The 23686-nt window shown below is 38.7% G+C and overlaps 1 protein-coding gene across 1 annotated transcript in view; it reads right to left on the bottom strand.

Annotated features, from left to right (window-relative positions):
- Positions 1-23686, bottom strand: part of SYN2 (synapsin II) — a 180985-nt gene that overhangs the window by 38379 nt on the left and 118920 nt on the right. Inside the window, exons 6-8 of the mRNA XM_074151484.1 lie at positions 9855-9917; positions 7328-7470; positions 2444-2518 (exon numbers count right to left, since the gene is read on the bottom strand). Of these exons, the coding sequence (XP_074007585.1) occupies positions 2444-2518; positions 7328-7470; positions 9855-9917 (281 nt within the window). The remainder of the gene's footprint in view (positions 1-2443; positions 2519-7327; positions 7471-9854; positions 9918-23686) is intronic.

The raw sequence follows: 23686 nt of genomic DNA, 5'->3' as shown, positions 1-23686 counted from the left end.
GGTAATATTTTAGCAATGAAAATATTTTTTTTTCCTGTAAGAAACATGGTTTTTGTCCAAAATGAGAGGGTTTTTTGGATGCCTGACAATTTCAACATCTGTAGATGCACTGACTGGACTGCTTGCATGCACTTGCTTATAAATAACTTTTTTTTGGCTGTAAAATATCAACATGTATCTTAGAAAGTCATGAGAACAGCAAAACTTGTCTTTAACAGTAAATATCTGGACTTTATATGAAAAACAATGAAGACGTTTTCTTTAAAATACCAAAACATCAATCAGATCTATGAAAGCATTTTTAATAGTCTGTCTTCTGCCAACAAACACAGAGCTGGAAAAATACAGTTACATTTGGAAAGCGAGGTCTTGGATGGAGTAGCCTGTAGTGTTTGAAACCCAAGGTTCGCACAGTAGGTCTGACAAGATGTCACGGTTCTTATTTTCCCAGAGCCAATATAATGTGCAGCCTTAGAAATGACAGATAATAAAGTATTGCTCCTCAGGTGTCTGACATGAAATATACTGGTGTGCCACGAGGTGTGCACAATTAGCACAGGTCTCCATTATTCTGGTCCTACCTAGGGAGCAATAAGAATATGTAACATTGAAATGCGCTGCTTCTCTGCCTCGTTATTGTCCCTTACTGTGCCACATTCTTCTTTTCTAAATTTCTAGACTAAGATTTGTATTCAGTCAACAACGTCACGTCAGGCAGTGCTTTCAAAACACTTCTTCCTCATTCACGAGATGTATTATAAATGAAATGCACGTGCGTCAGATTTGATTGCTTTTGGGATGCTGTTAAACTACTTCAGCTCTTCAGAAAACTTCAGTTATCCCTTCTCTTCCTTGCTCTGCTGTGTGCTCTTCAGTGTGTAATTGAACAGAAAGTGGGGCTATGTGACACATACCCCTTGTCTAGTATGAGAAAACATCCATCTTTTCTACGCTTTTGTCTTCAGCAGCATAAAAGTAGTTTTGCTTTTTTTGTTTTGTTGACAAGTGGGGTTTTTTTAATGGGAAAACACCTATTATACTTATTATCTTATATTCAAATCATCTGATATTCAAAAATGGAAGCAGGAGCACAGCACAGAGAGCATTTACAGCGAGGTAGCCAGGCAAGGTCAGCATTTCATACTCGTTACCCAGACTCGGTATTGTTTAGTTTTCCTTATGGCAAAACTCAAGCGCCTGTGTTTTCACGGAGGAATAGCTCCTGGACTGTAATTATACGCACTAAAGCACACTCACTCTTTTCCCTCTCAGTGAAGACATAACCTCACTTTCTAAAGGAAGGTGGGAGGGGAATGAGAAAGAGAAAATAATGTGGCTCCACTCCATCCCCAGAGGGGAGATCAGTGAGGACACCGTCTAGACAGGGGTTGGACAGCAGGGACTTGTAATTCCCGGCTTATTTGTTTTCACCTTTCCCAGGGCAGGCAATGCTTCAGTTCCCGTGTCTCCCTCAGCTCATAAGAGGGACCAAGCTGTAGGTTCCAGACTTTAAAAAAAACAGCACAAAAACACCAGAAAAAGACTACTGTTGATGTTTAAAACACCTTTTAAATTATATTATTATTGTACAAGAGTTTTTTCAGCTTCTGCTGGTAGCAACTTTTGGAGAAGGTGAACAAAATAAAATTCATAGCCATCAAAAAACCCCACAGATTATTTTGTATGGGAAAAGAGGTCTGTATGTTGGGGGGAAACTTGGAGCAAATGAGCGGTATTGAGAGAAGAGTTCTACCAATAGAAGACCCGAGCTTCCTAATGCGAGGAGAATGTGTTTGACTGGATTGCGAAAAGTAGCCAGCGTAAGGATGGGAGAGAGAAAGGAAAGCACAGCAAACCACAGTACAGAGCTGGAATGATGACACAAGGGAAATAAGCTTCAGGATAGCCCAGCATCTGCATAAAAAGCCCCACAGTGCAGTTCAGTGGAAATTTCAACAATGAAAAGTAAGCAATTTAGCAGGATTGAAAGCAGAAAAGAGAACTATAACTTAAATAGGCAAAGTTCTTGGTTATAACAGATAATGTAGAAGGAGAAAAGTTTAGAATACTGTGGCATGGGGTAAGACTGGTAGGTAAAAGAGGGCGAATGAACCAGGAGAAATGACTGATAGGTTGAATCTCAAAAAATGGAATTTTCTGAAGGGAATTCCAGTAGTTTTCTAGGTGCAGATAGGGATGTCAGAACCCAAGAGTGCAGGTAAGCCCCTAAGGCTGGTACTCAGTTTGGGTAGTTAACTCTGAGACAAGTCATAAGGAAACGCCTGGCTCATGTTCTTTCATCTAATGCAACGGATTTTTTCCCAAATGAATGGGAAGCAAGCATTTACCATGCCTTCCACACCAACAGTGTGATTTTTTAAAAATGCATTTAAAATAAAATTCCATTAATTTTTAATTACCTTTTACATGAGACTCGACTTACTTATCTGACATAGCAATTTGTTCCAACATTGCAGAGCCCGTGTTTGTCTTCCAGTTTCCGGATATGGAAGTTCTCCTGAAAGGGGGAAAATATTACAAAGACAGCCAGTGGTTTAATATTTTCACTATCTGTTAAGTTACTCTGATTTTGCCACGAATACTACAGCAGTATTTACACCTTTTTCATATCTGGCAGCCTATAACAGAACATCTAAAATGCGAAGAATTCCAACAGGCATCGCAATTGTCAGTAATACTCACTCCACTGTAGGCATGCGGTATGACAGTGCTGTGAAATTTGTGTTCCCCGTTTATTCATTTAAATTTAAAAAAAAACCCACCTACTATAATTAAGGACAAGTGTTAGCAATAAGCTGTTATCAGTTATGAATGGATTGAGTAGCCTGTAACATCCTATTACTGCAAATGTCAACAACCGAAGCTTCCAATACATACCACTGCTGAGTTAGGTCCCAATACTTGAAAAACAACGTATCTATCTTTTTAACATCTCCAAAGTGATCTCAGCTCTGTTTTAGAGCTGGATTTTGGTTTCTCCTCTAGTTTTCACTCTTTGCTAGTTTACTAATATAATCTAAACAGTTTATGTCAAGGCTTGAGTATAGCATCTCTTATTTACCTCTAAGGAAAAAAAAATCATTTAAAGTTTTCTCTCCTCAGACCTTAGGACTGCTACCAGGGCTGAGAATATTACTGTTTTCTGAAACCTAAATGCTGTACTGGGAATAAGCTAAGGATACAAATTATGAAGCGCTTCCAGTTAGTAAAATAATAGAAACATCTGCAATATATTAAAAATGTATTAGGCATCAGCTATAGTTTTCTCTCCATTTTTCTATTAACCTAATTACGAGGGTCAGTAGCAATTGTGGGGGAATGTTGACTCTTCAATGGGAGTCTCATAAAGGTAGCCAATTTTAGAGCACAAAGTTCTTGCAAGGTGCCATATTCTTTCTTGATGTGGGGGAAACTAGTGGAAGGGGAAGGTGCAGGTTGAGTGCTGTGTGTAAGGTAACTGCCTAGTAATAAGGCTATTTTGTGATTTCCGCTTCATTTTTCAAGTGATATTTATTTATATGTGGGTACTTACAAATTAAAAATGTGAAGTTCATTACTACTCTACACACACGTTCTGCATCAGAGAGAGAATACTTCTCACAAATCACAATTCAACCCTATTGCACACTTCTCAAAGGCATTCCTTAGCATGTGCTATTTCAGGTGTCTTTTAGGAAGCAAGATGTGACCAAATCGGAAAAAAAAAAATATCCTGAAGACTTTCAGGAAGTATTTAGTTCAGGACCCTTAGCTGCACCGATGTAATCTCAGCCCTACTGACTAGAAGAGAAAAGATGTTTTGCGTTAAGCCAGGCTTTTGCTCTGCAGGGTGAAAGGTCCCGTTGAGCGTGAAGCAGCGTCATGAGTGGCTGTACGGATGCTGCAGGGACCAGAGGAGGGACCAGAGGATGCTGTGGATGCAGACCTCACTGCTGGAATCTCAACAGCTTGTGGGCTGGAGCCGTCTGTCACACAGAACTCCAAACAACAGGGGTTCTGTTAGACCACGGTTAAGTGATAGAGAAGGACCCGACCAGACCATCTGGCACTTTAAACCTGAGATACGATTTCTGTACTTCACATATTATTTTCTCTGCTGAAATATGTAGGTTTCCCACCCTTCTTCATGCTTGTTCTGATACTTGCTCAGGGTCTTACACATCATCATTTCCTCCTTGTTTACTAAATATTGAGTAATATAGAAAACAACTCCTAACACTTTTAAGTGTTTTATACTTAGGCTTAACATATTTTCACGTGATTTGGTCTACGCAAAGAAGGAAAAACTGTTTTAAAATTGGGGGAAAAGGAATTATGATTAGTATAAACAATTCACAGTAACTTGAACTTTCACTTTTCCAACACCTTTCTGCTTAATTTAGTACTATTGAAAGTACACAATCCAAATGGTCTGGACAGGGACTTGGCATCAGAAAAAACATACAGGAATGTCTACTTACAATTTGTGTGTAGGAGGCCTGCTCTGTGGTTTGATTCTATAGCACTTCCTTTGGTTGATGTGCTCTAGTTTTGTTTTACTGACCTTGTCATCACAGTACATTGTCATGGATTCAGAGTATTGCTTTTGGAGAGGAGATTCAGATGTAGTGTTTTCATATTTCTGTTTTTCTTCATCGTGTGTGACCCTTTTAAGTCTATTTCCTTGAAGTCAGATGAATTCTGTGCTGGTACCAAGTGCAGTTAAGTATGTGTCACAAAGCGTTTTGAGGAGCTGTGGTATTTAGAGGGCTCCAATGTCGCATTTTGGCTATAATCTCTACTGACAGATGATAAGCACCAGTGTTTTGTGAGTCATGGATCCACTTATACCACAATTTCCCACAGAATTATAAAACTGAAGCTCTTAATAACTCTCTTTAAACTACAAAAACAAATGTTCAGCTGGTAGTTTTTGTGGTGGCTCTCTAACTACTCTGTTCCTGTGTCACAGAACCAAATGAGAACCAGCTGTAACACAATATTCCACTGATATAATGTATATGTATGCATAGGAAGAATTTTACAGACGTTTGGTAAATCTTCTCCTTTTCGTGACACTTTGTAACAATGGATCGTATTTAGCTTTTTGGTGTGATTTAACTGTACAAAAGAATCTAGAGAAAAAACGATTGCTAGGCTTTTAGCATTTGGATGAACCCATAGTTTCTGACTAGGAACTTAAAAATAAATAAAAGGTAGGAGGAACAGGCTGTCATTTTAACTTATTTTTGCTGTCCCTTAGGCCAACTGCTTCTTCTGTGAAGAAGAAACATTTATGTTTGAAAATGATAAATTTACTCTGACCGACTCTTCCAAAATTCTTCAAGAGACTGAACAGCATTTAAATTTCAAGTCAAAATAAAAAATGTAAGGCTCTCTCCTCTGAAATGGAGCGGTCCAACTTCTACCCTAGGGACTGAAGCATCAGGTTACTGATACTGCATCTGGCCACTGGTATCTGGCGGTGTCTCCTAACCATTAAGCACTGGGCCTCATTCCTAAGACTCTGCCACTGGAGAGCTGCAAGACCGAGGAAAAAAGGGGCAAGGGAGAACCTGGGGCAACGGAAAAGGTTAGATGTTAAGGGGAGAGGACTCAGAGACAGAAAAGTAGACGCGGTCTGGGAAAGCGGTGGGACAGGACCAAGATGTGGTGTGGACAGATAGGAGAGAGGTGAGCCTGGGGCGTAGGAGTTACACTGAGTTACAGAGTTTCTGTCCTGCATCACTCAGAACACTGTAAATCACCAACAAAGGATTCCAGGAACTTCTCAGTCCTCGCAAGCTATTTGAGTGCTCTGCCTTGGGCACTGTGTACCACTCAAATTTCCAACACGCTGATTTTGCAAAATGTACATAGTTCTGGGTTCAAAATAAAGCAGAAGGATTGAGGGTCCGTGCTGCTGGACGGATCTGACCTGTGGGAACAGTATTTCCACTCAGTTGCATGTGGTGCTTTCTTGAGGCCCCTCAGATGTACGGTGAGAGGCTGATGGACTGTTGAGCCTTGAAAGGCCTAACCTTTGATGTTCTTTCCCAAATATCCCTTCAAGACATATGTCAGGAGAGGCAGCAGTTACTCATAGGGTTTTATTCTTGTGACAGTAACGTCTTAGGGAAGAAGAGTATGTGGTCTTCCAATATCAACCTAACAAGATACATTTTGCCTCTTCCCCCCACCTTGGGTGAAATGTTCTACTTTCTCTTACAGCTTGTCGGCTGTTCCTAAATTACTTGAAAACTATTACTAACTTTGTCTTCAATATTATAGAATATTTTACGCATTTTATTTAACACAGCTCCAACCGGGTTAAACTGCTTCTTAACTCCAACTGCCTCTCTTAGTATTGTTTGCTTGGAGTTCAGTCATTTTTACTGATGAAGAACTTGATTGTTCCTTACAAATGTCAACATACAAGAGATCTCTGATCCCTCCAACGCTACGGGAATTCCTAGGGAAATATCTTTGCACGTGTACGTGGATGTGCATATGTAAATGCAAATGTGTATTTTTATCTATGTTTTGTTATTTTTCCTGCCTCAGAATTGTAAGCATGAGGGAACAAATACTTGAGATGATCTAACGTCTTAAAAACACAAATTAAATGAGTGTATGTCAGATTACGTTGCTTGGTAATTGAAACAGAGTAAAAATATACCTCAGTACAGTTACCATAGCTCAACTACTACATGATAACCTGTTCTGCTGCTCTCGCTTAGTGCTGCCTGTGAAACAGAAACACCCTTTTTTAGTCTCTTGTGTAGTCACGATCTTTAAACAAACACTTGGATTCTAAAATTAGAAGGATTTTCATCCGTATATGTGAAGGCCACTGCAAGATCAGAGTTTTTTCTTACATGTGTTATGATGAGAGTACTTTGTTCCTTTAAAGTGTTGTGATTCAGGTTTGTGTGAATGAATACCATATAAATATCTTTAGAGGGAGAAGAAAATCTGACCCTAAGTTGCTGAAAAGATACAAAGGAATCTGATTTAACAGGTTGTCTATAAAAACAAGTCCCCTTCCAACTGCTCCTTTCTTTAAATGAAAAAATAAACAAAAGTTAGCAGGAAAACCACTCTGGCAGGCTCACCTCTTGTCTTATTCTCCTCCTCCCAGTCACAATCAAATTTTAAAAAGGTCTTAATAAATCTAGACAGTCTAAAATACTGTCTTTCCCGAGAGTGTGACAATGGAAGCCTGGAGTGATCACATCAGCTCAGAGACTCATCCAACAGTCTTAATCTGATTGGTACTTATTAACTTTGAAACAAAAGGATGAAAGAATATAAGTTTTTGGCTCACATGTATGCTTTGTAGTTATTGCCTATCTTTTGGATCCTGATGTCATATTTGGAGTCTATGAAGGGCTCAGTAGTGGCGTAGGTCTGAGTAAGTGCTACCACGCTGGCTATGTCCTGAAAGTCGTAGTGGTTGTCTACCTTGATCTGCAGTCATCACACCACAAGTAAACAGCATATACAAAAGAAAAAAGAGCAATTAGAAACAAAATGCAGAATTCAGTTGCAAATGGTATTCATGAGAAATATGCTTTTTGACAGCACCAGTTTATAAAAAAAAGTACTGGGTATTTTCTCTGATTTCTAAATTCTGTAACATTCCTGCATTAAAGTACCTATTTTTCTTGGCAAATTATTACCTTTTCATCTATAGAAAGCAATTTCCAGACTGTGGAATTTTATTTTGCTTTTTGATTTTTTTAAGTGGTGACTGTTAATTTTAGTTCTGCGGGCTTTAGAATTTTTTTGAGGTGTGATAATATGCAGCACTAATTTATATAGAATTCTTGTTGATTCTGTAAACTGCTCATGTAACTGAATGTACATGGAGCCCACCACGTACTACCACATCCCGCATCTGCTGGGAGGGAGGAGACGAAGGGACATGATACCCTGCTGAGGGCACATTCCCCTGGAGCACAGGGGTTGGCTCAGGTCAGCAGAACCACTTTTTCTTATTTTTCCCACTTCTCTGCAAGGAGTCAGGCTTTCCAGGAGCAGGATTTGCTAGTTGTGGAGCTAAGGTGGGCTAAGATGGCGAACGGTACTAAATCGATCAACATCTTGGAATAGGAGGGAGGTGGAAAAAGGGAGAATATTGATTTAGAGGGAGAGGGAGAAGGAGACTTCAGAGGACAGATGGAGGACAGAGGCATTACTTTTGGACAGAGAGGGCACACCTCTACGGTCGACTTCAAGGAAGCTGGCTGAAGTGGGGAGAGAAAGTGACTCAGAAGTCTTAGTCGGGACTAGGAGAAAATGGGAGAGGGAAACTGGAACTGCAACACCACACTGACCCAAAGTACATTTCAGAAAGGTGAGGAAAGGAGGCAGGGGTTAGTATTTCTCATGTTATCTCTTAGTAGGAGAGTTTGCCACTCTCTGCAAGCCCAGCATCTTTGTTCACTCCCACTGTCACCTGTGGCCAGAGCGCCACAGCTGGGAGATGGGACTTGTCAATCAAATGGGTCTGTGAAGCTAAAAGAACTTGTAGGGCCTAAGTATTTGCTCTCAACTCTCAGATGGAGAACAATACAGAGTAATTTGCCATTTGAGAGCCACAAAACCAGAGACAATGCCTGGCTTCCACTTAGTGTCTGAAAACTTAAGAGCATACGCGAGTCTAATTAGGACCAGTGGCAACACTACCCCTCGCAAAGGGGATGAGGAGAACCTTTACTTGGTCTCTGACAGTAAGCATGTCACTAGAAAAGACTGGCATTGAATCTTTAAGGATTTAAAATATTTTATAGCTAAAAAAATCTAGATTAATTTCTAGGCATTTGATACGCTGAACATTTCAGTGCATTACTTCCCTTTTCTTTAAACGAGAGGTGAATATTGAAAGCACAGTATAAACATTCTAATACTTCACATATGCAATCCACAGAAACTGCAGTTAAGTAATTAGGGGTTAGTTCTGCTCTAAATTAAATTGGCTGCTGGATTTCCACTGATTTACTAAGTACAAAATAAAGCAAAACAGTCATAGGCAAAAGAACATAACATACAGTACTTGTTGCATAATTACTGAATAAAATACAATTAAATCAATTTGCTATTTCTATTGCTAGCGGCAAATATTATGTTCATGGAGCTTTTGGAGATTCAAGATGATAAATGTAACTATTCTTTGCTGATTTGTTTTAAAATCTAAAACACTTAAAGCACTGAAGTGTTTTCAGTGAGAGAAAGCGGTTAATCTGTAAGAACTAGGAATTTTCACTGATATCAATGAAAGCGGGATTTAAACCATATCCCACTGAACCAGCATTGTGAGATAAGTGATAGCAAAACAACTGTACTCACCACTGAAAGGCAATTACTTTGGAGAAAGAAAGCAGCAGTTATATAGTGGTATGAAACAATCACAGAGAATACATTAAGACAGGAAATGAAGAAAAGTTCAGTATCAAGCTGAAACTAATAAAGAACCAAGGCAAAACCTTCCTATAGTCCCAGGTCCAAAAAGCTGGATGGTGCAAAGAGACCTTGACTCTTAAATAGTTTCACTGCCGTCAATTAAATTAATAAATAAGGTTCTGCTTCAAGAAAGCATCTCGGCATGTTTCAAAGAACGTCCTATATAGGACAATGAATTGAAAAGGCACCAACGTGAAAATATATTATGTTTTTTTAATATTTTCCTAAAGAGAGATGCTTTCTTGAATCACAGACAAGCATAGACTGGCAAGGGTAGGGATCTCAAGAGTTTGGAGAATGAAAAGTTAAAATCTCCAGGAAAGGAAAGAACATGCGTGTTATTTTAGACAAACACCAGCCCCCTAACATGCAGTAAGTAGCGTCTGCACCTTTCCCATGCCTGAATGAGCATGTCCAATCTTCACAACAACGGGAAATGTTGGCATTGTGAGCTAAGGGGGGAAACAAAAAAGACGTATTAGAGAGAGCGACCTCGAGTTAACTGATTAAGCGACCTCGAGTTAAATGATTAATTTTCATTTATGACAATTATTTAAATATGACCCTAATGCAGCCAAAGCTGTTCCTGCCCTTGGGGGCACTGGAACATGTTATTGATCTGTGTGAGACTACGTGCGCGGATGAATTACTGTGTATGTTTCCTGAGCACTACGTTATTCCCAACACATACAATCGGTGCACTTCTACCTCAGCGTTTCTGTATGTCTTTCGACTTCCCCTTTTAAACTGAATTTCTGCTATTGTCTATTTTCTGGCTTTGCTACTGTGTTTTCTGACCCATAAACTCACACTCTCTGAAATTATAATCATTAATGATGTCAAATTAATCACCTTTCTTCTTTTTCCCTTTATTTCCTTTCTTTAGCAAGGCTGTGAATTCTTTTTGTGACCGCTTAAGAAAGCAATGATTACCTAATTCACCAAAAAATCTTTCTTTAAAGGCAGATCCTAGCTTCTGTTACAGAATATCCAAGTTCTCTAGGGAAGGCTCCAGCTTCTGCACAGAATGCAATTAATAACTCAGCCTCTGATTAGGAAATCAAATATGCAAAGGCATGTGAATGTGCTTTATTCAATCCAATGACAATGGTTCTGCCTCTCAGAAAGTTCTGTGAATAACTAGTTTTATTTCCATCATTCATTTGAAGACGTTTTAGGTCTCCCAGTCATGGGTACAGCGGTCACTTCTTTGTCCTTTTCTTCCACCTAAAATGTACACTGAACCTCTATCAACCAGGCATAAACATAAATACTTAGCAGAATAGGATTATAATTAGAAATAAAAAACTGAACTCAACATGTAGTTAACCTGGGCAGCAACAGGACAGCAAGTGTTATGGGGTCTGAAACCTTCATTTAGTACCAAATTTTAACAGAGTAAATACAATCAAAGGCAAAGCTGATGCTTTAGAGATTAAGAATTCTTAGAGATTTTATCAGAAATTTATTTTCCAAATACTTACAAAGCATTGTCAAGAGGTTAAATGGAGTTCAGACTTATCTCACTGTGCTTTGCTCAACATTGCACAGAAACACACAAACAGATATTTACATGGAAAATGTCACGGCATCGTAAATATTGACATTAAGATCAAGAGATAATGAACAGGAAGGTCACTTGGCTTTTGGTAACATCCAAACCTATTTGTAGGGTTGTAAAGCTAATTAAAATTCACACACACTTTTCCTATATTGTAAACATTTTTTTCAATACGATTTAAGGATGTCTGCTTTAAAAATACTTTAACTCAAAGGCAAATCTGCGCCTGAACAAGTGGGCATTCACTGCAGGGTACATATTCTATACTACTTACCATCAGATTCCCAGTACGATACATCAGTCTCTTCCTTCCTTTTTCTGTTTTTTTTTTTTTTTAATGGACGTTCTCTGATTTTCCTAACATGCATACCCATGCAATATTGGTTTGTTCCGACTTCTTTTTTAAAAACATATAAAGGACACCTAAGCTAACAAAACCAAGTGGCTTGTTTTTTGACAGAATCTCAGTTTCTGCTCAGCCTGTTCAGAAGAAAAAGAAGGAATCTGTGGATCCGCTCCATTAACACACCAGAGTTCTCAACGCCTGATGAAACCACAGGGCACTACACTTGTCAGCTACACAACACCGGCCATGGAGCTCTTTCGATTTCTGCATCAAAGCCAAACTATGTCTTTTCAGGAGAAAACCAGGTTTGATTTAGAGACTGCAATCCTAATTAAATTATTCCGTTAGTTAAGTAAAGATGCCACGTACGTATCTTCTGCCAGGGCACCCTTGAGATGTGAAATCAAGGATCGGCGCGACAGGCAAGCAGACCATTCTGAAACCCATCCCTTAGGGCTCTATAGCACACACCTGACTGCAGCTGCCACTTCTCAGCGCCTGTGTAAAGGCAACTTGTATTTTTTGCAGAATTTCTGAGGATTAACACTGTAGGAATCGATAACTATGAATACCTTGAAAGTCTTTTATTTAACTCTTGTTTAGGAACCATTTCAAGAGTTGGTCTTTAAATCTAAAATACATGGAAGTGCTTTTTATGCATCTGTTTCCACCTAACTAATTTAAGTTAAGGCATGTAAACATGAAAAAACTGATTAGTTTCAAAACATTCAAACACACTTGCAAAACCATCATACAGTAAAGGTCACCTATACTGCAATTTAAAAATAAATTTCTTGCTAGACTGTAGAAATGTGAAGTCCTCTATAGTCAACATCTAGTCTCTCATTTATTGCTTTCATATTTTAAAACCAGCCACTTTTTTTCTTTTTTCCCAAATTTTTTGGGGAGGAGGGGGAACAAATCATTGCCTGACTCAAGATTCATAAGGGCAGCACCACATTTTTCAACCACTGAGCCGGGGTTTGTAATGGAACTGCTGGCAGACCTCTAACTATAGCAATACAAATGGCACTCCTGTAATTAAGAGGAACACGTATTTTCCCATGATTCCAAAGCTGTGGAATCCTCTGTGGGCCACAGGAAATAAAAAAATCTGCGCTAACATCATTTAAGGCAACAGAGTTCGTTTTGCTGTGGAGTCCGATAGCCGGATTTCATGTGGTACACCACATCCCAGCACAGACAAAGGGGAAAAAGGCGCTGAATATTGCATTTCAACCATCAGACAGGAAAAAACCCCAGGCAGCACAGAAGGCAGACAAATGTGAGGTTATCCCAACGCTTCTCTTGTGACAAGCCCATGAATACAGGGCTGATGAAGTTGTAGCTATTTCGGGGTTTTGAGCAGCATTTCCTTTATTCCTGCTCTTACTTGAATTACCACGGTTTTCCCTTTGTAGATGGGGACTAGACACGTGCCACCATGCAGTCACTTCCCCACCACTCCCTAGTTCCCAGATGCGCGTGGTATTGTCCTGTCAAGCAATAACAAAGCCGGAAATTTCTTACTGAAATTATAGGAAACTCTAACTTAGAGTCCTCGCCTAACTCTTCCCAATCTGCTCTTTTATGCTAATTTCTGTCTTAACGGAACAGGCAGTCTCAAGACTTTTCAGACATTTGGGTAAACATTATGTATAATACAACTGTGACAGTAACACCAAAAACTTACCGGCTCCGTGCGTTTCCTTTTAATTTATATTATAGCTACTTGGTAGAGAGTTACCTTGAAGGAAGATCTGGCATGTGTCAATGGATCTGCTTTAAATAGCGCCCATACTAATAGGACTCATCGCATGTTTTCTTTGAAATGTATTGTTGGGGGGACGGGGGAGGGAAGGCCATTTTACAAAAATATTGCCTATTTTTCAAAGGTTTTCTTAAGTTCAGAAAAGTATAAATTCTACCGTGACAATTAAAAACTGAGGAGAAAAAAATCAGAAAAGACCAACAACAGAAATGACATGAAGAAATCTGGCAAGTTCACAAGTATGAGAGATGGAAATGGACTGCACTGCATGAACCCTTGCACATATATATAATATACATGAAATACATCTGAATATTAAAGAAAAATAAAGTAGGATAGACTTATCACTTAAGATAGGACTTATCACTTAAATAACAATGCAATAAACTATAGTTATTAATTAGAGAGAAAACAGTATACATGTCAAGCATGCAATAGCATTTTCCATAGTTATATATGAATACGATTGGATCAGTAATAAATATTAGGAGCAACTTGGCTACTCGACTCTTTGTAGGAACGCATATACAAAACAGCTGAGATGCAGTACTGATATTTGCTAATATGGTATCAATAATCAAAATAACGTCACTGAGTATTAAAATGTTTTATCAGCTCCTAAAAACTACAAAGGTGGATTCAGTCTGCAGACTTTAATTTCTGTGGCTTTAACTTCTCACCTTGGTATTTTAAATACATGTGAAATCTTATTTCAACAGAACATTAACCTAGAATAAGTTGCATGGTTCAGTTCCATGACTAGGAGTAGGTGCTACTACGATCTGTGAACCTGAAGACATGTTCCCCAGGAGAGCAAAAAGTGCGTCATGTTTTGCAGACAAAAGGCAGTAGTTAAAAATCTTTTGAAGCAGAATCTTTGTAGAATCTGGCCAACAGAAGCCTAGATTCCTAAATTTCAAGCTGAGAAACATTTAGCATGGAAGTTGCTTTACTGAACTGACATGTTTTAATGGTTTCTGTCATATATAATAGCACGAACTAGATTTACATACTTAATGACCAGACAAGTGTAATGGTTGTTACCACAAGGTACTATCGAACTGGGAGTTCACTCAAGTTTGACACGAGTCTATATGAGCACAGCAGTAATGCTTTAACCCTCTTGGCAGACTGGGCACCAGTCTAAGTGTGAGAAGCCTCACCCAGTCCCAGTTAACTGCACTGCGGAAGGGTTCAAGGACACAGGAGAATGAGGGATTAAATATCAGAAGTGATTAAATCTGTAATGGAAATACAACAGTACACATGGGTTTCAAATGTGACTGTAATATCCTGTCTGAAAAATCTTCATGTTTTTAATAACATGTCTATCTTTTCCCCATCCAAATAACTATATATTAGCATTTTTATTCAAGAACTCATTTGAATGCCGCGTAACTCTTTACTATCACTTTATTTTATATAAGTAGCATTTATTTTATTGTTTTCAAGGCAGACCAGTTGAAAATTCTTTTAATGGTGTCGTACGAATGTCACTAAAATTGATTCTATAAAGGGACCTAGTATGTTTGTTTAAATGAAGACATTTGAAGTTAATTAGCATGGTCCTCACAGGAGCAATTTTTCTAAATGAGCGGATTTGATTTTTCAGCCATATACTTGCAATGGGAGCACAGCAGCTGCCAAACTGGCTCAAACTTGAGCTTCACTGATAAAGCTTCAAAATGCCGTGAGATCTGGACTCCACAATCTCCACAGCTAAACTGGAGGCCGATGTACAAGTGTCATACTTTCAAACCACTTGCAGCAACTGTAATATTATTTCTTTCTTTTAAATTACCCATAATAATACAGACAGCAAGCCCTCAACATCCCTCACGATCACGGATTTGCCATTCATTTTTCACTGGATCCATTCATATCAGTGCGGTCAGGGCAAAGCCCGTGCAGCAGGAACTCATGACACACATCGTTTCTCCCATTTTCCATTTGCTCTTTTGGTTCCCCCTGCTACTGACAGGCAACTAGAAAAGTAATTAGAGTTGCAATGAAACTATTTGGATTTACAAACAAAGAACTATCTCAAACAGGATTTATAACTGATGGAATTACTAAATCAAGAGCGAAATTTGACCCAATATTCTGAAGTTGCTGAATAAGCGCTAATTACAGCGAGTGTGCATTCACAGCAAATCATTCTGAAATCTATCACAGAAGCGTGTTTCTCATGTCATTAAGTCTCTCAGAATTAGGTCATGACGTGTTGGGTTCGTTAGCATGAGACCACAAAGCTTTTTGAAACTGCCAGTGTCGGGAGCAGAAAGTATCAAGATCATTCTCATTAAGGCTTGAAATGTGTTGGACTTTTAGTCTTCTGTTGATGTAAATTATTACATCAAACATTCCTTTTCCATGTTGCTAGGATGATTTGCAAATTGGATTTAAACACAAATTAAGTTCAAAGATTCATTAGTTACTGGTCAAAACCTATTTTAAATGCCTGAAATCTGCAAAATAATACCATACTGCTGAAATGTCAAGATATTTTCAATATGTTGCATATGTTGTTTTCATAAAGGATTTAGGGCTGGCCTATCTTCTGTTCTGATCCCACATACTAATAATTACACTGAATGCACAGGGAAATGCAGAAAATTCAACCAAATTCAGAAAACACTGCAATTATTGCTCTTCACTTTTGATAGAAGTTAAGAAAAACTTGCCAAATTAAAACAGTTAAAAAAGACACTGATCAAATGATACAGGTGTTCAAAAAGAGCAAGCAAGTATGGTGAGAATTGCCTCTGACACATCAGGTAACCATTAAAAACACGGGTTCCAGAAGACTTCACAAACACAAAAGGGTTTGAAGGCTCCTGACCTCTGATCTGGAGACGCAGAGCAGCACACAGCCAAACTGGCTGCCTTCAGAACATACTTCAGTTTCAAAACTAATCATATCCTGCCAGCCAAAAATTAGGAAAAAGCAAGTTAAGGATGAACCACACAGTTCTTCCTCTTCTCTCAAAAGTTGGTAGAGGATATTTTTCTTGTTGAGAACAGGAAGGAACCCGTATTCTTCTGGAAGACATCATTTGTTATCCAAACATGGAGTGTTTGTAACAGTATTCCTCGGCATCATTGAAACAGGTGGGTATACCCTTTGCTCTGCAATATACGCCAGGGCAACACTTCCCAAGCCAGGGATGCTTGTTTTGTTGAACATGCCATTTGGGAACTGCCATGTGGTTTGTGCAGAGAAACGAGAAGATACAGATGGGTGTGAAATTTAAAAAAAACCCCCAAAACTAAAAGCCCACTGAACAACCCAAACCAATGATCAATACAAGAACTGCTCTGTGCAAAGCTATTAAATAGATGCTACAACTCTGACCTCTGAGCAGCTAATTAACAAAATTATAAAGCTCACGAACACTTATCTGCTACTGTTGTGCTCATGAAGAACCGCACTATTTTTACGCTATACTGCTATCTGTGTTTTCAATGCACTTCAATGAAAAATAAAAAGTAAAACCACTAGTCTGGCATAGTACTTCTTAGTTAGAAGTATTTAATACTTCTCTCCTTCCTGAATTCATCACTGTTCTTTCCTTTAAACTGAAGCCTGTGTACTGTGCATGCAGTTCCAGTGTAGCAACGGCAGGGAAAAAAAATCCTGTTCCTTGAACATGTCAACAAGAGTCATGTCCTTCCAGTGAACCTGACAAAATAAACTTAACTTGTGTTTTAGGAAGAAACAAAACACGCACTGTAACTGGAGGCAGCTGCCAGCGCCATTACTCTGGTGAATGGAGGTTCACTCTCCAGGATCTGTGTAGCCATCAGAGATTTGACGTCCCCTTCTTCCAAACAGATTTCTGCCTTCTTGGTTTATTTTTTTCTAAACTCGAGCCAAACCTAAGGCTCTGGGTCAGAAATCCTACTTAATTTTTTTTTTTTTCCCTGAATGGAGTCTCAGTTAGTTGCAGGGTGTGATATAGTTTTACCACAATAATTTTTGAAGGAAATGTCCAATTAAACATCAACTTTGAAATCACAGAAATATATACACCGGTTCTGTTGGGTTCAGTTACTAAAATGCCCCCCATCCCCCTTCATATACACCTGGAAACCTCTTGGCTTTTGTCACGCTAGGGCATTTTTATAGATGCTAACACTGCCCAGGGATGTCTATACAAAACCACCGTGACTAATCACTAAAAATACTTCACGTTCTTATTTTATTGAGTTATGAAGCCCACATACTCTTAACTAGGTTCAAGTTTTAAAATGAAATGCCTTTTGCTAAATTCTGACAATTATAGATATTTCGGTTGTTTCATTTTGACCAGCATACTCTAGAAAGTACAAATCTCATGCATGCAAGTTATCTGATAACAATAAAGCTGACCTACAATTAGAAACACTTCTAATTAGAGGAGCATGAAAATCTAAAAAGCCAGTTACTTTAATGATTCTCTTACTTGATGTCACAATGGCAAGGACAAACTCTCTCTGCTTGTTAACGTTTCATCTGCACCAGCGGTTTACAATTGAAGAGTCTTTGTACTATGAGCTTACAAAGATAAGTATCACTTTGTTGTATTAATCTTTAATATCTGGCTACCTAAAGATTTCATAAATCTGCTCATCGTGCCTTTTACTGTAGAAAGACGTATTTTAGTTTGATACGCAACACCCACAGGCACCGTTATCATCTTCTACAATCTGCAGTGATTGGTTATTGGGTTAACCAGTAGGTGGCTATACAGTTAAACCAGCACAGCCCTCATCTGCATTACTTTTTGTATATTCCCATATGTAACGGCACTAATACCTATCCTTTCCTTTTCCAGAAATTTCTGGAGTTTGTAAGTCTGGTTTGCTAGAGTGTCATCCTGTGATTTCTTCACTGTAAATCCATTAATTTAAAGTCAATCAATTACAACTGAAGCCTTACAATTTAGGCTTCATACACTGAAGTGCTCAAAGGTTCATAAGTTCTTCTTCAATTTAAGTACTTTTGAACAATGCTTAGAGTTACACAATACAAACTATTTTATTTCCAAGAGATATAATTTGAATTCTTGGAAACTGACTTTGAATTCTTCTAACTAAGATATAATGTAAAATATAATTAAAGTCATATATAAAAATACAACCAGGCAAAGATCTTCTGCTTAAAAAAAAAAAAAAAAGCCCTCTGCTGGCAACAATACAGAAAACACAGTTTTTTGAAGGTGGTATTCACCCTGGCTTTAATGTCCTCATGGTTGAGTTGACTAGAAAAGCCACAATGGGAAAAAAAAGAACAGGGGAAAAAAAAAAAAAGTAGTGACAAAAAAAAATAGATGTTGAATAAACATGACTTACCTCAAGTTCAGTGTTTAAATATTTATCTTTCCAATAATCCCCAAGCAAAGTTCATTTAACCACTCTAGTTCCATGTAATTTATTTGTGGAGTATGCATCAGACTAAATCTAATTTTGCTCTGCTTACTTTGGAGAAAGGAAATTAAAAGTGAAATAATGAAGGTGGCCTTTTATTCATTTTTCTCTTTCCCAGAAACAGGCAGGAAGAGCCCTAAATCAATAAACAAGCAGAAGACGTACTTTCTTTGGTCTGGTTGGTTTTAAGAAAATACAATCTCAAGATAAAGTCAGGGCTCGGCCACGCAGAAGCTCTCCCTCACCAGCAGGGGTAGCTCAACATATTCCTCTCTTAATTACAAAAAGCAGAAACGTCCCACTTAAAGAGCTCTTATTCTCAACAAACACAAAGAACAACTCAGAGATGTCGAGCCAGATTTTCCACTGCCTCGTACCTTGACAGAAAAAACTAGGTGTAAAATTCTCTCTGTCTGGAGCGATGTTTCACCCAAGTGGAAAGGAGAATCTGATAGGCTTTGTATTATCTCTTCAGAAATAGGGGCACTAAAGAAATCCAAAAAGCTCAAATGGATAAAAAGAGTAGAGCTTTAATTTGATCAGTGTGCCCAGGAACCACAGACAAATGCACCTTAATTGTGATTTCTTTATTCAAAACAGAGGGTTAAAATGGCTTGTGTACTGAAGAAGTGCAATATAGATTGTCCCAGGGAAATGCTGGGCCACCTCAATTCCCACCAAAATTAATGGGAGTTGATGTAAAATGGGGAATTCTGAGCACCCCTTGTACACGGTTCCTTCCCTTGCCTTTACACCACCTCATAGGACTGGATTTAAGAAACCAATTCTCTTGGTATTCGCTGAAATCAATACAAGTTTTGACGTGATCTTAGGGTATAAAGTGACACCATCAAGCAAATCTGAACCAGGAAATCAATCTAAAATACCTTTATCATCACAACCGTTTTCTAATTAAAAAAGAATAGTTATCTAAATCAACACAGATGGGATCTGGTGGTAGAAAAAACTTCTATTTTCAATACCTGTTACAGCACGGAAGCAGAAATTGCCATTACAAAGAAAAACATTCAGTATAATGGCAGCGAATCAAAAAGAGCAGTTCCCACAGATCTCTAGTAGAAATTCTGGAGAAGACAAAAATCTTTGCAGAGACAAATTATATTTTGATTTTGGCACATCCATGTTTCATTCCATTCCAATCATTCTACCAACTATTAAGCAAACTGCTGCCTCTAAAACCAAATAACATTTTTACACCTTATAAAAAAATTACCCAAATTGCTGTGACTATAAAGTGTACAGGTTTTTTTTACTGTAGAGCTTGGAAGTGACAGCTATAAATACCCTCCCTTTTGAAGCAGGCTATTGTACACATGGAGGCACTGGAATTGAAAACCCATTAAAGCCTCGTCTATTTTGTGTAATACTATTCTAATTGTGAATTTCCTACATGATTGTATAGATTTCTGTACAGGTTGTGTGCTGTGACTATGTCAGTTAAAATGGAAGTAGTTTTAAGGAAAATAAATGCAATGCCAAATGAGAACTAGGGAGAAAAGAACTTGGGCGCAGCAGTGAGAAGGCAACAGATAAACTATTACTGTGGAGAATCCTGCCTATTATCACTCGAAAATAAGATTCATTTGCCAAAAGGAGAGAGAATAAGGTCAATAAAGGTAAAAACTTATGCCCTGTAGCCTGCAGAAGCTTAGGTACAGAGCAAGCAGCCCAACCAGGACACTGTGTAGATTCAAAGGCCAGGTTGGACGGGGCTTTGAGCAACCTGGTCTGGTGGGAAGTGTCCCTGCCCAGGGCAGAGGGGTTGGAACTGGATGATCTTTAAGGTCCCTTCCAACTCTAACCATTCTATGATTCTGTGCTTGGCAGCTGGAAGGGACAGCAAGGTGTCCCTGTGATAATTAAAGAGCCTTTGAAAGAGCTGTGTGGACAATCCCTGTGCACCACAGCGCAGTGCTCCTTGACACAACTCAAAGTATCCCGCTCAAACCCACCAGAGAAATGTTCTCTGGAGTTCAGGGGAAGCCGTAGCTCACTCCATGGGACTCTGCACATAGGCATCCAACACAAGGAGACCTAGTGCTTTTAATATGGGTCTCTGGGGGCTGTTAGGAGAGAAAGAAACAATGATGGTAATTAACAACCAGAATGCTGTTGATAGATGCTAATGCTTCGTAGTAAAAATTAACAGGGATCATGACAACCCACAGTACAAAAAGTCCTGTGCAAAATTAGAATTCCCATTGAGAACAGATGAAGCTGCTGAAAAATTCGACTGTTGTAAGGTTTCCTGCCTTGGTTCTAAGTTGCACACATCAACAAATAGAGTACATTATCCCCAATTCTCTTTATTTTCTTGCATTTTACTAGAAAACAGAAATTGTTCAATAGTCAACCTGCTCAGCTAGACAGAAATGAGAGAGCACCAAGTGTATTTTCTACTGTGTCAATAATGAACTGAAGGAATGACTATATCTCCTGATAAATGAACTTTGCTGTTTCTCATTAGCAAGCGTTAGCTGTGTCACAATATACCCCAGGGCTGGGCACTAGCTGGACTAGTATCACGAGATAATTTCTGTGATGTCGTGGCTGTCTTACCAAACTAAAGGAAAACTGCCATCAGAGCATCCAGCGTAGTGAAAGCAGCCCTGCACTGCTAGCCCATTTATACAGATAGTAAAATGACCAAGTGTTTGGTTTGCCTCAGTTGGCTTATATTTATAAAATGTTGGCTATGTCTCTACTATTACTTAAGATACAAGATTATTTTGCTTAAAAGTTAGTCAAGGAGTATTTCTATGTCTTTTGGGAATAATCTTTGTAGGTCAAGACCTAACTGTAATACAGAATGGGTGCCGAGCCTAGGGTTTCTTTTAAACTCTCTTAAAGTAATTTTCCTAATACAATGAAAAACACTAACGACACAGAATATAAAAAAGGGTGATGCAGCTTCAAGCTAATGACCTAATGCTTGCTGATACTTCAGAGGTAACAGGCACTCACTGTACTGGTATCAGTAGAAGCTACAGGTAATATTTGTCTCCTCTGATAAATGGACTAAAAATGCATTTTCTTGCATTTGTGAGAGCACGTTCCTGAGTATAGAGATTTCCAGACTTTAAAATCCCTTTCAAATGCTATGATGTAAATAACGTAACCTAGGACTAACCAGTGTATGTAACTGCTCTTCTTGCTGCTGTTGTGACCATTGTCTCACGTCAGGGATGAGCAACCTTCTAGCCACAAGTTTCACTAAAATCCCCATTACCGCTGAGAGGGCTTGGGGTGTGTAGCATGTTCCCAGCCTGTCCCTTCCGATGCCGACTGGGTCTAGAGAGACCTACGGGGAATATATTTATTGAGTAAGAACTACAGGATAGTTGTGCATTAATTTTTAACTTTTCACAAATTTATTTTTAAATTTTATGAGCGTAGTATTTTTAATTTCTTATTATTATCATTAGGTTGATTGCACTAGGTCTTCAGGACATGCAGAGTGTAGCAGTTTGACGTGCTTTTCTGGACAATCCCAGGCAAAATGCGCCTTAGTTAACCCTTAGTTAAGCATGGCACAAGTAGACCTGTGTGCTCGATGTCAGGAAAGACAGTTTGCCCAGCATTTTTCTTTATTATCTGAATTTGACTGAAACAGTAATCAAATTGGTCTATTTAGACCATCTATAGCAGCAGCCATGTGATGGCATCTGGAAACCAATCAATGGCTCTCAATTAATTCCTTCATCACTTTCCAATCCTACTGCCCAAAGTAAGACTTGGAAATCAATAGTCCTAGAACTACTGACCACAGAGACCATTAAAACACCTGCTTTGGTTTGTTTTGGGTTATTTTGCAGCCTTCGTCTAGCTTGAACTTTCTGCGTAAGGTTTCAGCCTCACATTGTCTTTATCTTTTCACTCACATGAAAAGCCACCTGAAAGAAGCAAGTTCCCTCCAGGTAAGAACGGAGATGTTAACAGGTCTGAATTATTTCAGGTGTTAGTCCTGGACTCAGATCCAACCTTAAGATTTGAAGCCAAAACTCCAGACTGAAAAAATAAAAATTAAAGTATGGTTGCTCGAACTAAATCAGGACATAGTGCGTAACATTCCTGGCTCTGCTTCAAACGTACATCTAAAATCTAAAAATGAGACTCAATTCTAATAATTCAGAATAGTTGTATATTTATTTTTTTTAACAGAGGGAGAGTGTCCCTCGGGGGGGTGGGGGTGGGGAGTAGAATCAGAGCACTAATAGTTGTAAAACTGACCTTTTACTGTTCAAAAATAAAATAAACCTGCTGCTGTGAACCATGTACACATCTCTCTAGAGACAGCAAACTACTGCGTGCACACCTAAATCTCAGCCTCAACAAAGTACATTTTTTCAAGTCTAGATGGAAATTGTTCAAATTATATTAATGAATTTTCAATTCCTAAGCTTGACTTGTGAAGTGACAAAATATGCAGTCCTTTCAGCAGTTCGGTCCTGCATGTCAATCTATTTTATCAATGTATTTTAATCTCTAATCAAACCCTATGTTGCTCTCTCCCGAAACAACTGTTTTTTAAAAGGAGGGTGTGTACATGTCACACAGATTGCTACAGCATCAAAAGAGCTGAAGCTGAAAAAGATTTCTGAGCTCTTGCATTTATGTCTGTGGTCCGTGTATAACATGAGCCAGAAAGTGCAGACACAGATCTGCGTTGATCAGGGCTTCCAGCAATGAGGAATGCAGAGAACGAGCCGTGCCTCCAGCATACACCAGTGGTACATTTTCCCTCGTTATTTTAAATTAAATCTGAGATGAAATAGTAAGAAATGCCTTTTATTGCAGCTTTTCTTTTTAATTCTTTATTCAATGTAACTACCGATTGTTCAAGGCTCACAAATGGAGCATTGAGACATTGCCTTTTCATGAATGAAGTTCTGTGCAGCCTGCGAACAGGGACGTCATTGCAAGAAAACGCAGTGAAGTGCAGGGGAAGATCAGGGGCTTCAAATGAAAACAGAGCTCAAAAAAAGGCCAGCTTTGTTTACTTGCCCAAAAGAGAGAAGGTAGTGGAGCTAGTTTTTAAATTCAAACTGGGAGGAAATTTACTAGACAAAGATAAAATCTTTCCTCTGCTACAGATCATAAAAATCAGCTCCAG

The sequence above is a fragment of the Numenius arquata genome, chromosome 8 (assembly GCF_964106895.1).
Source record: "Numenius arquata chromosome 8, bNumArq3.hap1.1, whole genome shotgun sequence".
Classification (NCBI taxonomy): Eukaryota; Metazoa; Chordata; class Aves; order Charadriiformes; family Scolopacidae; genus Numenius; species Numenius arquata.
This window is presented reverse-complemented; position numbering and strand designations above follow the sequence as displayed.